General features: G+C 38.5%; 1 protein-coding gene and 1 long non-coding RNA gene across 3 annotated transcripts; one reads left to right on the top strand and one right to left on the bottom strand.

Moving 5' to 3' along the window:
* Positions 1 to 332: 332 nt before the first annotated feature.
* On the top strand, positions 333 to 13,586 carry LOC148902044 (uncharacterized). Of its 2 annotated transcripts, none has more exons than XR_016114229.1 (3): positions 333 to 353; positions 1,296 to 1,361; positions 9,339 to 9,877. It is a non-coding gene; the product is annotated as an uncharacterized LOC148902044 (long non-coding RNA). The 2 variants fall into 2 exon arrangements; XR_016114230.1 differs by lacking the exon at positions 9,339 to 9,877 and adding an exon at positions 13,028 to 13,586 and having other exon boundaries at positions 340 to 353.
* LOC148902045 (homeobox protein HMX3-like) lies at positions 9,509 to 12,432 on the bottom strand. The gene is made up of 2 exons (XM_088990235.1): positions 11,788 to 12,432; positions 9,509 to 10,298 (listed from the first exon to the last, which is right to left on the bottom strand). The coding sequence occupies exons 1-2, from the start codon at positions 11,957 to 11,959 to the stop codon at positions 9,892 to 9,894; spliced, it is 579 nt and encodes a 192-aa protein (XP_088846361.1). The 5' UTR covers positions 11,960 to 12,432; the 3' UTR covers positions 9,509 to 9,891.
* Positions 13,587 to 14,943: the final 1,357 nt, after the last annotated feature.

Genomic DNA, 14,943 nt, shown 5'->3' with positions numbered 1-14,943 from the left:
ACATCACGACACTTCTAAGTCAACATCTGGTGATTAAGGACGAATCAAATATTTTTGGTACTTAATAATGTATTTAAATCTTATTTATAAGAACTCTCAGATTAGAATAGTTGGCACTTGTATCAGTGTTACAATTTACATGCATTACTTCTAAATTGAAAATCTCTGAAAGGTACAATGTTTAATCGCTAATTTCTTCAGCAGAGGTCAAGCTAAATATCATCATAAAAAATACTAGGTGACGAAGTATCATTTATTTGTATGGATGCTGTCGTCTCCATTTGGTCAGCATTTTTGTGATTTGTCTCCTTCGGCTACCCGTAGCAGAAAGTCGGCGGTGTATCATTCGTCAGGTGAGCTCGTAATATAATTCACGATTATTAGATTTAGGATGCTATAAAAACAATGTTATGATAGAACATATATATTTGCTTGTATTTTATTAATATAGTGGGTTTTTTTTTGAACGAAGTGAACATGGAAATGATTCAAATTTCTACACAATGTCCGGAAAAGCAATCGGCAGGCGAGACTTGAGCTTCCACCTCGGCCCCCAAATTTTAGAATTTTAACAGTGGTTACAAAATCGAGTTTGAACATCAAGCGTTTGGAATTTGTGAATTCGAGTTTGAAATTTAAGGAGTAAACAGAGTGAAATAAAATTTAGCCCACAGCCTTTCAATATGTCAGATGCGTTTTCACGATTCTAGGGAGGGAAAAGCCGCTCACAATGAACCTACCGTATTCAATTACCCCAACAAACATTTCGTCAGGGAAATTCCTCAGGTTGTGTTTTATGGAAATAAAGTGGATGGGATAATGACGACGGTATGATTTACTCTCCGTGGTTTAATAAGCGTCCATGTTGTTATATTTCTCAAATACAATACAATAAATATTCATTTATAAAGCACTTTAACAACAGCTGAAGCTGTAACAAAGCGTTAACATGGACAACTATCATATATGTCGAAATGTCCAAAAATGGGATGGAAACAATGGAATGATTTAACGCATGTTCTTTTTCTTTTTAATTATTGATTGACTGAAAATAATAGTAAAGAGATTGACTTGGAAGGAAGCTTGAGAGAGAGCCATTTTACATCGGCTAAGTGTAAGTGGTGGAGACAACTTGTGACCCCGGCTTGATCTTTGTCTAACACCCACCGGGAACCTTGTCTACGCTCATCTCATCCAGCGCCCCTGTTTTGCGTTCAACCACATTGAAAATGACACTGCAGACAGGATAAAACAATAGAGAGCTTCCTCCTTAATATGTCTTTGTGTTATTCCAGGAGCTAGAGACAAAGTGGGGTGTCAAGTGACTGCTGTTTTCAGCTCCCTGGAGAAGATTTTAAAGGGTAAGAAAACCGAGGTCTTCTGTAACAGAGAATACTCATCGAAAGCAGTGAAAAATTAATTCCTCATGTGAGCAGGACACTCCACGATTCAAATTTTCTGCCCCATTTCGGCTTGCCTGAATGTAAACAATGAATAACTTAACAGGGGCACAGAGCAGTTAACAAGACAGTCAACAGAGCACGACAAAGGGTGACTGGAAAGATGGCGGGAAATCGTTAAGTTCGTTGCTATGAGTCTAACTAGTTTTTGCTCTAACATTTTAAATTTATTACTCAAAAGATGGTTGTTTTAAGTCCCTCACACGTGACCTTGAATACTGTGATGCCCCTTTCAACTGAAACGTGTTATGTTTAACTAGATATTTTTCCATACAGAAAGCTTTTCATACTTACAGTATCATAATGAAATATCAGGTTATGGTTTAGGAAAATAAATAAAATACAGCAACAGTGTTGGCGGAGACAAAAAAATATTCTGAAAGAACATGGCAGCTCACTGCTTAGAGCGACTGTGAGCCGGTAGCAGCTGGCCGAAACGTGGCAGCGAATGTCGGGCCGAATCAGCACACGCTTCTCGGGGTTCCTTCGGCCAAGTCCCGAGGCATCTCGTTTTTCCTGCCCCTTTTCTCAAAAGCAGCTGCATTTATGGGTGTGACAACTTTGAGCACGAGTTAATTGCCCGGAAATAAAAAACAACACACAAAAGAACACCCAACATTCGCAGAGCCTGGAGGAAGAAGGTTATGTTACAATAAACTGAGCAAATGACACCACGCTCAAACCATTTTTTTCATACTTATCTCATTAGTTAATGAAAAATTTAGCATTTGCATTGTATTTAGCTTATCATTATGGTATGTCATTTGTCCGATTTCACAAGGGTTACATGGGCTAACCGCCCATGAAAATGGGGCAAATGGATTCCACTGCACTGGTGATTCATTTGAGTAAATTCTACATGTTTGAAAACTCGATAAGAAAACTTTATTTGTCTCACAATGGAGTAATTCTCAATTTGCAGCAGCAAAATTATGAAAGGGAGTATGTAGAAGACAGAAAATATATAAATATATATGAATATAAAATAGAAATATAAATATATTAAACATAGGTGAGTGGGAGTGAATCCAGGTTTTCATCACTGTGTTCAATAAATAGCCTGATAGGAGTCGGCAAAAATGAACAAACTGACATTTATATTTGAAAATAAAGGGAAGAAATGTTTTAGGAAATAAATAGTATTACAAAAAAACATTCACTGCCATTCCCGAATGTGTGTGACGTGGAGCGACATTCCCAAATTAGTTCGGTTTGGGAAAAAAAAGAGCTGTATAAAATATACTGCACGAAAGCATATATGTAACTGTATTTACTATACATAAGGTGGCTGTGCGATTTACAATATAATTACAATGTAAATCAGTTTTTTGTTTTTTTATACTTTGTTACTTGCGGGTTGAGTGAACGCTGGCGCATGTGGCTGCCGCTTCTCACCCTCAGAAAAAAAACATCCTGTGACTGTAAAGTGTCCTTGAGAGTTTTGAAAGGCGCTTATAAATGAAATGTATTATTATTAAAAGCTACTTTTCAGGTCTTGTGTTGAAAAAATAGACGTGCAACTATTCATAATGTATCCATTATTATCCCTTACCCATCTATTTTCCTAATCGATAAAATGTTGATCAGAATCAGAATCATCTTTATTGCCAAGTATGTAGAACACACAAGGAATTTGTTTCCGGTAGAACACGCTGCACTAGTATCGTTGTCAAAAAAACTGCTAAATGGCACTATACAGTTCCATTTTGGCTACTGTTGAAAAAGTTCAAAGAGTTAATGGCTTGGGGGAAGAAGCTGTTTAAATGTCTGCTGGATTTGGTGCGCATGGATCGGTAGCGCCTGCCTGAGGGGAGTAGCTGGAAAAGGTGGTGGGCAGGGTGCGGAGGGTCCAGTAGGATTTTCCGCGCCCTAGTTTGGATTCTTACAGTGTGCAAGACCTCGAGAGTGGGTAGGGCGTTGCCAATGATTTTTTCCGCCGTCCTAACTGTCCGTTGAAGTCGGATTTCAACGGACAGTTAGGACGGCGATGTTATTTAACTTAAAATTGTCCACATACTCAGAATTCAGACACTTGTCCGAAAATATTCCCAGATTTCTACGGCCCTTCAAGAAAGCAGATTGATTACTTTTGTGGTGAATCAAAGTAAGGCAAAATAACTGTTGGATGAATCAACTACGAAAGGTATTGTGGGATGAGGTCTGATTTAAAATCGCAGCGTGACGCTTTCAAGACAATACGTTTCCGCGATGTGTAGCGGGCGCCGGCTTTTGCAATAGGCAGCGTGTGGGCTCTGACAAGAACGAGTCAGAAAAAAACACCTTTGCGCTGGCTGAAGGAGGTTATTAGGTAATGGCTTCCTCTTCTTGTCATCATCCATCATAATTACACTGCCGTTTCTTCACCTTGCATCCATTTGTGGTGTTAAGATCAAACAGTCGCGTTAACAGAGCGCAGCTAATCTGTCGCATGTGTTGTGTTTGCGGTAGTGGGTTTAGCTTGCGGCTTAAATGCAAAAATGGGCTTTGTCAAACATTCTCAGCTCAAGACATAAAATTGATACACATTTGATTAACGTAGTATTTCTGTTGTCGTGACCAAAAAATGTTGGGTTATCATTTTAAATTCCTGTTGAGCTATGACATTCAATTTGAGTTGGGGCAAAGTCAGACTTTGTGCCTCCTGGTCACTTGTTTGTCAGTCGATAAGCGTCCATTAACAGCGGCTAGACTGTCAAAGCAACCTGTGACCCCCCCACATCCCACCCTCCTCTCATCCCCGTGGAGCCCAACTGGCCTGTGATGTCCGTATCAATATGAATTCCAACCTCCTTTACAATTCCCACCGTCCATTAGTGTCATGGATCAGTTTCCTCCCATGTGCTATCGATTCCCGTATGTGGTCTCATCTTAAAAAAAAAACACATTGCAAGCGTTTCTGAAGTCGCTTTCAAGAGCAAGCGGGAGTCAATTGTGTCGTAGAAGTAGCGTTCGGGGTGTTCCCACAATATTTAATCACCTATTGGTTCGACAGTAATGGCACACAAGCATGAGATTTCAATATTTAGGTTGTCCAAGTACATACGACGTAATGTTATCTTGATTTGCATCTTTTTATAAGTTTGATTTTATGGTTTGCCTTGTGTCAAACCAACCCCCACAAAATGATTCAGAATTGTGTTTTTGTGATAATGCTTCATTATTTGAGAATTGTACAAACTTGGCCTTGAATGACTAATGTCCTGCCTGTTTCCCTCCTTGGTGCTTTGTTGCCGGGTCCGGCCCACATTGCGGTTGCCGGATCCGGGCCACTTCTGGACCGAGTGCGCAGCCGTGTGTGGGCCGGAGCTGGGCCAGACCAATTTTGCTGACTGGGTAATGATCTATTTTGCGATATTTAGGAATTAAGGCATAGGTCTGATTTTTTTCTGAACGTTATAGCTATAAATCACAGCTCATGTCAAATCCTTCTTGTACCAGCTTTAACTGATTCGCTCCCATTCCAGAATAAATGTGAAAATTTAAAAGTGTGACGTGGGTGCCCATAAAGCACTGGTCCGACCTCTGGCAATGTTTTCCCTTTCACAAGGGGGCAGCATTTGCCCTTTCTCCATATTTCAGAATCAGAAAACCTTTAATCGTCCCAGAATGGGGATAGGGGTGGGCGGGTGGGTGAAAGGATAAAAAAAAAAACCAAGATATTCTAAACTAAGTAAAAATGTCAGCAGACTGAGGTGTATACTGTAAATGTGCAAAACTGTTTCATAAAAAAACTACATAGTGCAAGTATCAAGAAAAGGTATATTGATATATGTCGCTGTATTGCATCAACACATATTTACAGTACAAGAGTTCAGTTTTTTCCCATGTCACAGCAGTCGGTAGAAACGAGCGACGGTACCTCTCCTTGGAACCAAAGCACCGTTTTTATCCAGATGTGCTATTTTTTTCTTCGTTAATTTTTTTTTGGTCTTTTTTTATCCAGATGTGCTATTTTTTTCTTTGCTCATTTTTGATAGCTATTATCATGATTATTCTTTTCAACGGGGCTTTGTTACAGTTTCAGCTGTTGTTAAAGCGCCATACATAAATCAATATGTATTTATTGTACTGTAGTTTGGACAGCCGCCCCCATTTCAAGCTCAGATAACTCCAAACCCATATAACTTAGGAATGAACTTTTTTTTCCTGATGAAAGAAGAGTGTATGGTTTCTTACACTGAATTGAATGTTTATGCAGTCCTAAAACTCAATATTCTGTCGGTCGTGCAATTTGAGTGAAAATGACAAAAACCGTGGCACTAGAGTGGACACATTTTTGCACATCTGGCAGTGAATGAGTTAAGAGGTCAAATTCTGAAGCCAAAAAACGAAATTTCTCAAACACTTCAGGTGATAGGAAAAAAAAAGACTTTTCAAGGATGATTTCAAGAATGAAAAATGCATTTAGGCACACACAAAGCCACTTGTCCCTTAAAATTAGCTGTTGACCAGTATAACAAAAATAACATATAAAAACAACTCAAAAACTGAGAACACTCGCTGCTACCGTCCAGAGCACACACCCAAACACTCACAAGCAGACGATCGGCCCGCCTGAGAGCCGTTCTCATTTTTTTTTCTCTTTTGTTTTGTTTTTATACAGATGTGCTATTTTTTTCTTTATTAATTTTTGATGACTATTATCATGATTATTTTTTTTTTTTGGCGGGGCAAATCGACTTAATATTGTAAATCTAAACTAAAGGTGACAAGATGAATTTGGAATATTTTCAGATAAATACTAATGTCGCAAAAGTCAACTGCCCAGAATATAAGTGTTACATTATGCATGGAAATGTTATTTTATGACAGCTGTCACACATTTCGCCACTTGGGAGGTATTTTAGGATGAGCCCGGTTAACCTTTGACCTGAGTCATGTCGCCGCCACACACCCCTTTCATCTGATACACCCAAGTTGTAATCCCTCAGCCCTCATTCAATTTACCGAGAGCGTCTGTCACCGCAGACCGCTACGTCCACCATAGCCACCAATCAATAAATCCCCCTGAAAGCCGGTGAAGAAATCTGTCGTCCCCTCAGGTCACGATCCAGTTTCGTCTCCTAATGAATGGGCTCTTGTTTAGGATGTAAAGTGTCATGTCAGTCATTCCCTTTCAATGAGCTGCCCTCAAAGCGCATGCAAATGAGCTCCTTCTCTTGCCACTTCAAAGTAAGATGACATTGTGAGAAGAGAAAAGTTGAAATTGACAAGAACAATACTGCACAAGGATCAAAACAGAACAAATAATCCAAGGCAAAAATGGAACTATGCTTTGAAAAAGCCAAGTGGTTCTGCTGTAAAACAACCCGAATGGAAAAGTCGATTCCAGGGTTGATAATGAGTTGAAACATAAATGACTCAACGGATTTTGTAATTTTAGGGGAGGTGGTGGTAATCCATAAAATAACAAGAAGGAAGCCATAACATTTCGAAATGATCTTAATTCAAATGTAAATTGCAGCCAAAATGCCATCATATCACCAGAAGTTGTAATGTTATAAATTACACTGTAGAAATGGTGCATTATTATTATTATTATTGTGGTTATAATTAACCTATTCACTGCCATTCCCGAATATATTCGGGTTTTGGTTTTTCTTGCGGGGGTGCCGATAAAGCGCTAGTCACACTTCTGGCAATGTTTTTTTCCTTCCACGAGGGGGCAGCATTTGCCTTTTTTCCATGTTAGCGCTTTGTTACATCTTCAGCTGTTGTTAAAGTGTCCTAAATGTACAGTATGTATTGTATTTTGTGCAGCTGGCCCCATTTCAAGCTCAGATAACTCCTGACCCATATAACTTGGGAATTAACTCTTTTTTTCTGATGATGAACGAAGACAGTCTAAGGATTCTTACACTGCATTGAATGTTTATGTAGTCCTAAAACTCAATATTCTGTGGCTCCTGCAATTTGAGTGGCAATTTGAGCACTGGAGTGCGACACATTTTTGCACATTGTCTGGCAGTGAATGAGTTAAATGCGGTAGTAAAAAGCCATGCAATTACAAACATTGTCATTGCATTTTAAAATAATTTGAATCCAAATTCAAACTACTTACTTTAATTGATGACATCAATTAAAGTAGTATAATTAGAAAAATGAGCTTCTATTGTTGTGAAAGAATAAAATATGTAAAATTGTAAAGTTAAAAGAGGAAAATATTTTTTTAAAAAACAACTCAAATTATGAACATAATATTGGAACACGAGAAGGAAGTTACGCAGATATTTTCCAACACCTCAATGACATAAAGTCTTGTCAGCGATTAGCAATGAGGACTGCGTTGTCACTTACTCGTAATGCTGAATTGAAACCATGTGATGCTCAAACAGCAACTAAAATGCGGACAGCGCTGCTAGGCCTGAAAGGAGTGGGGGATGAATATCAACAAATTGTGTCAAAGTGTCCGACAGCACAAGCGTCAACAAGTCTGGCGAGCAACTAAAACCCCCTCCGACTTCAACCTCCACTTGTCTTCAAGCCAAGCACACAATGCAACGCAGTAACAATATGTCGCATACGGGTTCGTCTGTCACGTTGGACGATTTGTTCAGATATGTCAAATTAGACCACTCCAAATGTCCAGATTGAAACACTTTTATTTTGAACTACAAAAAGCAATTACAAAAATTGCAATCACGGCTGTGTCTTGAAATAAGAGTTAAATTCCTTCCATGACCAGGCTTATGACTTCAAAAAACTTGTAACTCAAATGATCTTTCCCTGATTGAAATTAATTCAAATTCCCAAACCTTCAGCCTGAAATAAACCCTCAATTAACTTCATTGTGCTGTTCCTTTTGACGTGGGCACTTTGGCCTGCAGGAGCCAGTAATTAATTTACAAATAAGGCATGACGGACACAAATGAAGAAGTATAAACTTCTACGACTACTCTCTAAATTGCTGTACTAAAAGTCATTTTTCAATGGGGATAAAGACCACCTGCCTGTGAGTATTATTTTATCTCCACCATTTTTGCTCAATTATCCACTGCCTAAAAGGATGTAAAACTACAACTTTTTATGGTAACTGTTAATATGTTAATGGAGTTTTCCATTATACAGTGAGACCTCAATTTACGAACTTAATTGGTTCCCAGACAGTGTGTAAGGCGAAAAGTGTGTATCTCCCCAAAAAAATTCCCATAAGAAACCATTAAAATGGGAATAATCCGTTACCGGGTTTCAATAAAATTTACTTTTCAACTAAATAAGCCTTAAAACTACACACAACATACCTTATTCTATGTATAATAAATGTGCTATTGTATTGTAATGAAAGAAATACACTGCATTGTATCATAAAGTCACTTTATTTACATTTGTGATGGTCATTTATGGCTTGATGGAATGGCGTTGAAGGTTGAAGGTCAAAGGGAATTGCTGTTTGGAAAGAGAGGCGCATTACATGAGGACTGTAATTAAAGAAATAAACTGCTGTAAAATAAAGTTTTATTTACCTTTTTGATAGTCGTTGATGGCTTATGGAAGGAGAGTCACCTTCCATAAGGACTGTTGGTAACTTAACCTCTGGTGCTGTTCGGTCGTGTGCTCCCGCCGAAGATCACTCCGCCAGCCGTGGTGGGTGTGTATTATGAAAATAGTGCTTATTATAAGGTTTAATTTTCATAAATTTGAAGTTTGTAAGATGAAAGGTTTGTAAGTGAAGGTGTTTGTAAGTTGAGGTATGTTAGCATTCAGCAAGCGAAGGTTGTTCTGAAGCATTGTAGCTTGATTTATAAGAAAAAAAACACGTGTAATTGTCTTTTTTATTTATTTGTTTGTTTGTTTATATTTAGATTAATCTTAAAATAGGAGTTTATTTTTCACATTTTAAAGCTTTTTTTTTTGTGTTTTGTTCATTATTTCCCACAGTCCTGATGTGAAGTCTGATGAATTGATTTCACCGACACGTCAGCCCTTGCATCTCAAGTTTGCACTCCCCAGTGAAATCCAAGTGTCAGCCAAGGGTGAAAAAACTCCCCCAAAATGCTTATAAGTGCATACCAAATGTTACAGAATGCAAGTTGTTTTGCAATTCAATAATGATTCAACATTTTATTGCGTCATTGATTAAGCGTCCAAGTTTCTCAAACTGGTTATAAAAATTCAATCCAAAAATGGATGGGGCAATTCCCAGCCAGCTTCACTTTTTTTGGTCAGGAAATCATTGAAATGTTGTACATCTGTAAATTTATCCATCAGTTGCCGTTCATTCAACAGAATTATAGACAAGTGTCCAATGAAATGTTTCATATTTCACTTTTTTTCTGCCTCTACACTGCATGCCCAGAAAATTTCAGTCAGTTTTCCTCTTGACCTTGCGGCACTGAGATCTTAATTGACATTGGTGTTCTACGGAACGTCCTCCACCTGCATGTATTGACAAAAACTCAATAAAAATTGGCTCTCCAGGGTGTGGTATTACTCATCTATCCGCATCAAAAAGTCCAAAACATTTGGAGAAGTAGACTGTGTTGGGATAGAAGACCGGGAAGGCTGTTGGAAGCAGACACGTGCCCAGTAGATGGTCGCCCTCTTTGTAAACGCTGCGCCCGGGCGCACTGCATGAGCTGTCGTCATCCGCCGACAGCTGCCTCTTGAGCTTGTTACGTCGGTTCTGGAACCAGATCTTCACCTGGGTCTCTGTGAGTTGCAACGTACTGGCCAGGCCCGCTCGCTCAGAGCTGCTTAGATAACGCTTCATGTCGAACGTTGCCTCCAGTTGGAAAATCTGCCTTTTGGAGAAGATGGTGCGGGTTTTCTTCTTGGCGGATTTGGGGCCGTTGCTGGCGGTGGTTGCGGTGGACTGTGGTGCTGACGTGTCACTGAGGGCTGCAATGGGGCAACGTCCACAATATTAGAAATCCTGTGACATTGCTTCTTTCATTTTTTCATTGCCAATCAAATATTTTTAAAAATGGCAATGAAAAGTAAAAAAAAATGGAGACTTTTTGTTTGTCTTTTCCCCCCAAAAAAACAGTCAAGTGTCAATTAAAATGTGGTTATTATAATTATTTCTCATATAACGTAGGATAAAAGCGGTTTGGAAAATGGATGGATGTATGGAAAATGTACATTTCACTGTTTCTCATAGCAGATGTATGACTTAAAATGTGTATAAGATTTCTTTAATATTATCATGTTTTAACAAAATTGCATGATAATGAAATTCCTCCCCCCAAAATTATTGTTTGAGATTAATTTAAAAAAATACATTTACTATCTGGACTATGTATGATTTGTGTCCTATTCATTGTGTACTGTACATAATTCCCAAATGTTGCAACTACTATTTTGTCATATTGAAGTAATATTCATGTATTTTTTTTATATGTACTGTAGAAACAAATTAAGCATTTTGATAGTTTTTCCAGTCATAATGCATTTTTTTAAATGCGCATTGCCTTGTGGCCATGAAAATCATCTGTACTGTTAACTAGATTGTAGTTGGTCTTCATGTTCCACCGTTTTGTATTTTGTGTATTTACTGTTGTTTTTTTACTTCAATTTAAAAAAAAAAAAGCAAAAAACCCTTGAAATGCGTTCACAGTAGATCAAAGCATCTCCATTGGATGAATCAATCAACAAATAATGACAACATTCTTTGAAACTAACTTATTATTTTTAGTCGCAGTAGTGTGAACGGAAGAACCCCACTGAAATAGCTGTATTTCTTTTTACTCAATTATGGACGCTATAATATCCGCAATAATAATAATAATGATAACAATAATAATAATAACAACACTTATGGTACCATGAACTTTTATTCATGTTCTAATTTTATTATTTCCTGTGATTGAATCAAGAACAATTTGATTAAAACATCTTGTTCATTTTACAAAATAGCCTTTATGGAATCTTTCATTATTATCAATATTTTGAGCTGTGTAGTCGAAGTAATGGAAATCGTAATAGAAATCAAAGGGCTGTATTATTAGTATTTTAATATAGTACAGTACTCGTAGTATGAGTAGTAGAAATTGGGAAAAATGACAATTATTACAGGAAATATAGGCCTATTAGTCAAATTGCCAGTCATATTAGTATTTATTTTTATTTTTATTCGTTTTAGTCGTTGTATGAGTGTTTGACTGAAGAATGAAATTCTCAAAATGCTTTGTTCATTTTTCAAATTGCCTATTATGGTAGCATGATTATTAATATGTTTTGCAGTGCTTGTAGTATTCAGATTGGAATAAGGTGGTAACTTTTGATTAATACTGTCACTGTCCTGTGTTTCAAATTATTCCCATTTCACTTCATGCTTCTGTCAATCCAATATGAACGTCCAAAATGTTTTGTCATCAAGCTTGCTCACCTGTGTCCTGGGATCCATCCTGGTTCCATCTCGGGGTGTCCCATACCTGGTCAAACGCATCCCTTTCGTCCCCGTTCTGCAGGGAATCTTCCTTCCCCGCCCTCAAGTTGAGGATTTTGTCGATGGTGAAGTTAAGAGAAGCGCTCCGACCGGTGCCGTTCCCCTTGTTCATATTCCTCACCGTGTACCGATGTCACTCCGGTTCGGACGGGGGGCGTGCGTTGCCGTCAGCCACATGGCTACAAAAATGGCCTGCCGTTTCTCGCGCGACCCCCCCAAAAGGCTGCTTCGTTCTCATAGGCCAGCTTGTGGGCAGGGCCTCTGTATGGCTGCCATGTTGAAGCATTTTACAGTACGGTGGATCCTGAGGGGGTTGGTGTGGGGGTGTACTACAATTTGAACATCCACACCCACACAGATATATGCTGATTAACTCATTCGCTGCCAGACAATGTGCAAAAATGTGTCCACTCCATTGCCAGGGTTTTTGTCATTTTCACTCAAATTGCAGGACCCACAGAATATTGAGTTTTAGGATTACATAAACAATCAATGCAGCGTAAGAAACCTTAGACTCTCTTCTTTCATCAGAAAGAGTTAATTCCCAAGTTAAATGGGCCTGGAGTTATCTGATCTTGAAATGGGGGCGGCTGTACAAAAGGCAAATACCCTCAAAAACATTGCCAGAGGTCTGACCAGCGCTTTACCCCCCCCCCCCCCCCACACACACACACACACACACCAAGATAAACCAAAACTTGAGCAAATTTGGGAATGGGTGGTGCTCCACATCATATTTTCAATTCCCAAATAAATTCTGGAATGGCAGTGAATTATTAAAAAAATAATAATAATTTTTGACCAGCCATGTTTAAAGATCTTGGAGAAGTGATTTCAAACCTGTGAAGAGCCAAAGCACTGATTTTACTCTTTTCTGTGTGTGCCGTCAGCTGACAATCACACAATAGCTCGGCCATCCACAGTATTCATATGTATTGTACCGAAATGAAATTATTTGATGGAGCCACTCTGTGACCATGGAGTCAAAAAAAGGTTCATTTTCAAGATCCCAAAATGCTATTTTAGTGTGAAAGAAACGATAAAATACTTTTGTGGATACACACAAACACATTTTTTGTTTATATTCTATTGTATATGAATGATGTAACAATATCGTGAAAAAATATTGGAACCCTGCCCACCTCCTACATGCACCCGTGTATAAATTATCAACCCACAGGGTGGATGGCTTCCGAAGATGTGATGCATGAGCGCCCTCCAGGGGATGTGCAACATCAAAAGGGGAATGTTAATCTGCTGTCATCATAATCCTATTAACGCATGTTCATGCTTTCCTTTTCTTTTTAAATGCTGACATGTGTTTTCATAAATTATTCTGATATATTGCACTGCATTAGAGGAAAACTTAATGTCCCCAATAAAGTGACCAAGGTCGTGCGCTTTTCATCAAAACCACTTGAGGTCGGTGTGCTTGCATTTTTACGCAGTTCCATACAGCCGTCAATAAAATAAAAGATAGGCAAGCAAATGAGAGTTCTACTCCTCATGATGTATATCAATATTCCCTGCATTATACCAGCATGTTTGAAAAGGTGTTGTGAATATTAACAGTCATCGGACCAGCACAAAATCAAGAATGGAAAGACAAAGCAAATTTCTGTAGGCTAGTAACAGAATAAATCACGTTTGAGTTTCAAGATTCCACTTTAATCGTTCCACTTTTATCGTATTAATATTGGACACATATGACCATAATTTACCATTCTTCTAATCAAATTTCCCCAAAAATGTGTGCTTCTAGAGTGACTTCTTATCCTGCGGTTGCCCGATGCCTTGTCCAATAACATTCACAAACAATGAACTGGCATTGCATTAAATGGTGACAATTTCCCATTCATCACACGTCAGACCTCAAGGCCGACAACACAAGGTCAGCATGATTGCATTAATTGTGCGAGACTCAATCCCGATGTTGCGTTCAAGGACATTCTGCCTTTTCACTGATGAAACAAGGGTGTCCGCGGAAAGCCTTCAGCTCGCATAAAACTGAGCTCACGAGGCGGCGACGATACATTCACGATGGGCAAAATAAAAGCTTGAGGTACGTAAATGGAAAGAGGTGTGATGTCTGCATTGTTCGGCGACTGATAGCTCGGTCCCAAACGGTTTATTTATTTGGTTACTTATTTTTCCGCTTTGCAAAATATTATCATCTCACCTGGGAGAAAAGAGACACCACCATTTCTATTTAAATTGTATCACCCATGCACCTTGTTGCACAATTTCTTTGAAAATTGTTTGATTTTATTTTCAAGTAAGTGATGCTTGCATTTCGCCATTTCCGACTTGTAACCGGACCTGAACTCATTCACTGCCAGACGTGCAAAAATGTGTCCACTCCAGTGCCAAGGTTTTTGTTATTTTCACTCAAATTGCAGGACCCACAGAATATTGAGTTTTAGGACTACATAAACCTTCAATGCAGTGTTTGAAACCTTAAACTCTCTTCTTTCATCAGAAAAAAAGTTTAAATCAAGCTTATTTGGTTCTAGAGCAGAGGTCGGGAACCTATGGCTCATGAGCCATATATGGCTCTTATGATGATTGCATATGGCTCGAAATACATACAGTGAGACCTCAACTTACAAATACCTCAACTTACAAACTTTTTGTCTTACAAACGTCAAATTTATGAAAATGAAACCTTATAATAAGCACTATTTTCATAATACACACCCACCACGGCTGGCGGAGTGATCTTCGGCGGAAGCACACGACCGAACAGCACCAGAGGTTAAGTTACCATCAGTCCTTACGGAAGGTGACTCTCCTTCCATAAGCCATCAACAACCATCAAAAAGGTAAATAAAACTTTATTTTACAGCACAGTTTATTTCTTTAATTAGTCGCCATGTAATGCGCCTCTCTTTCCAAACAGCAATTCCCTTTGACCTTCGACCTCCAACACCATTCCATCAAGCCATAAATGACCATCACAAATGTAAATAAACTGACTTTATGATACAATGCAGTGTATTTCTTTCATTACAATACAATAGCACATTTATTATACTTAAATTAGGTATGTTGTGTGTAGTTTTAAGGCTTATTTAGTTGAAAAGTATATTTTATGGA

Source organism: Hippocampus bargibanti, linkage group LG02 (assembly GCF_051943395.1).
Source record: "Hippocampus bargibanti isolate YZ-2025 linkage group LG02, ASM5194339v1, whole genome shotgun sequence".
Classification (NCBI taxonomy): Eukaryota; Metazoa; Chordata; class Actinopteri; order Syngnathiformes; family Syngnathidae; genus Hippocampus; species Hippocampus bargibanti.
This window is presented reverse-complemented; position numbering and strand designations above follow the sequence as displayed.

Coding starts and splice junctions, on each gene's coding strand:
- LOC148902045 (XM_088990235.1), bottom strand. CDS start 11,959: ATGAACAAGGGGAACGGCACCGGTCGGAGCGCTTCTCTTAACTTCACC. Junction 10,299..11,787: donor GGATGGATCCCAGGACACAG/GTGAGCAAGCTT, acceptor GCCCCATTGCAG/CCCTCAGTGACACGTCAGCA.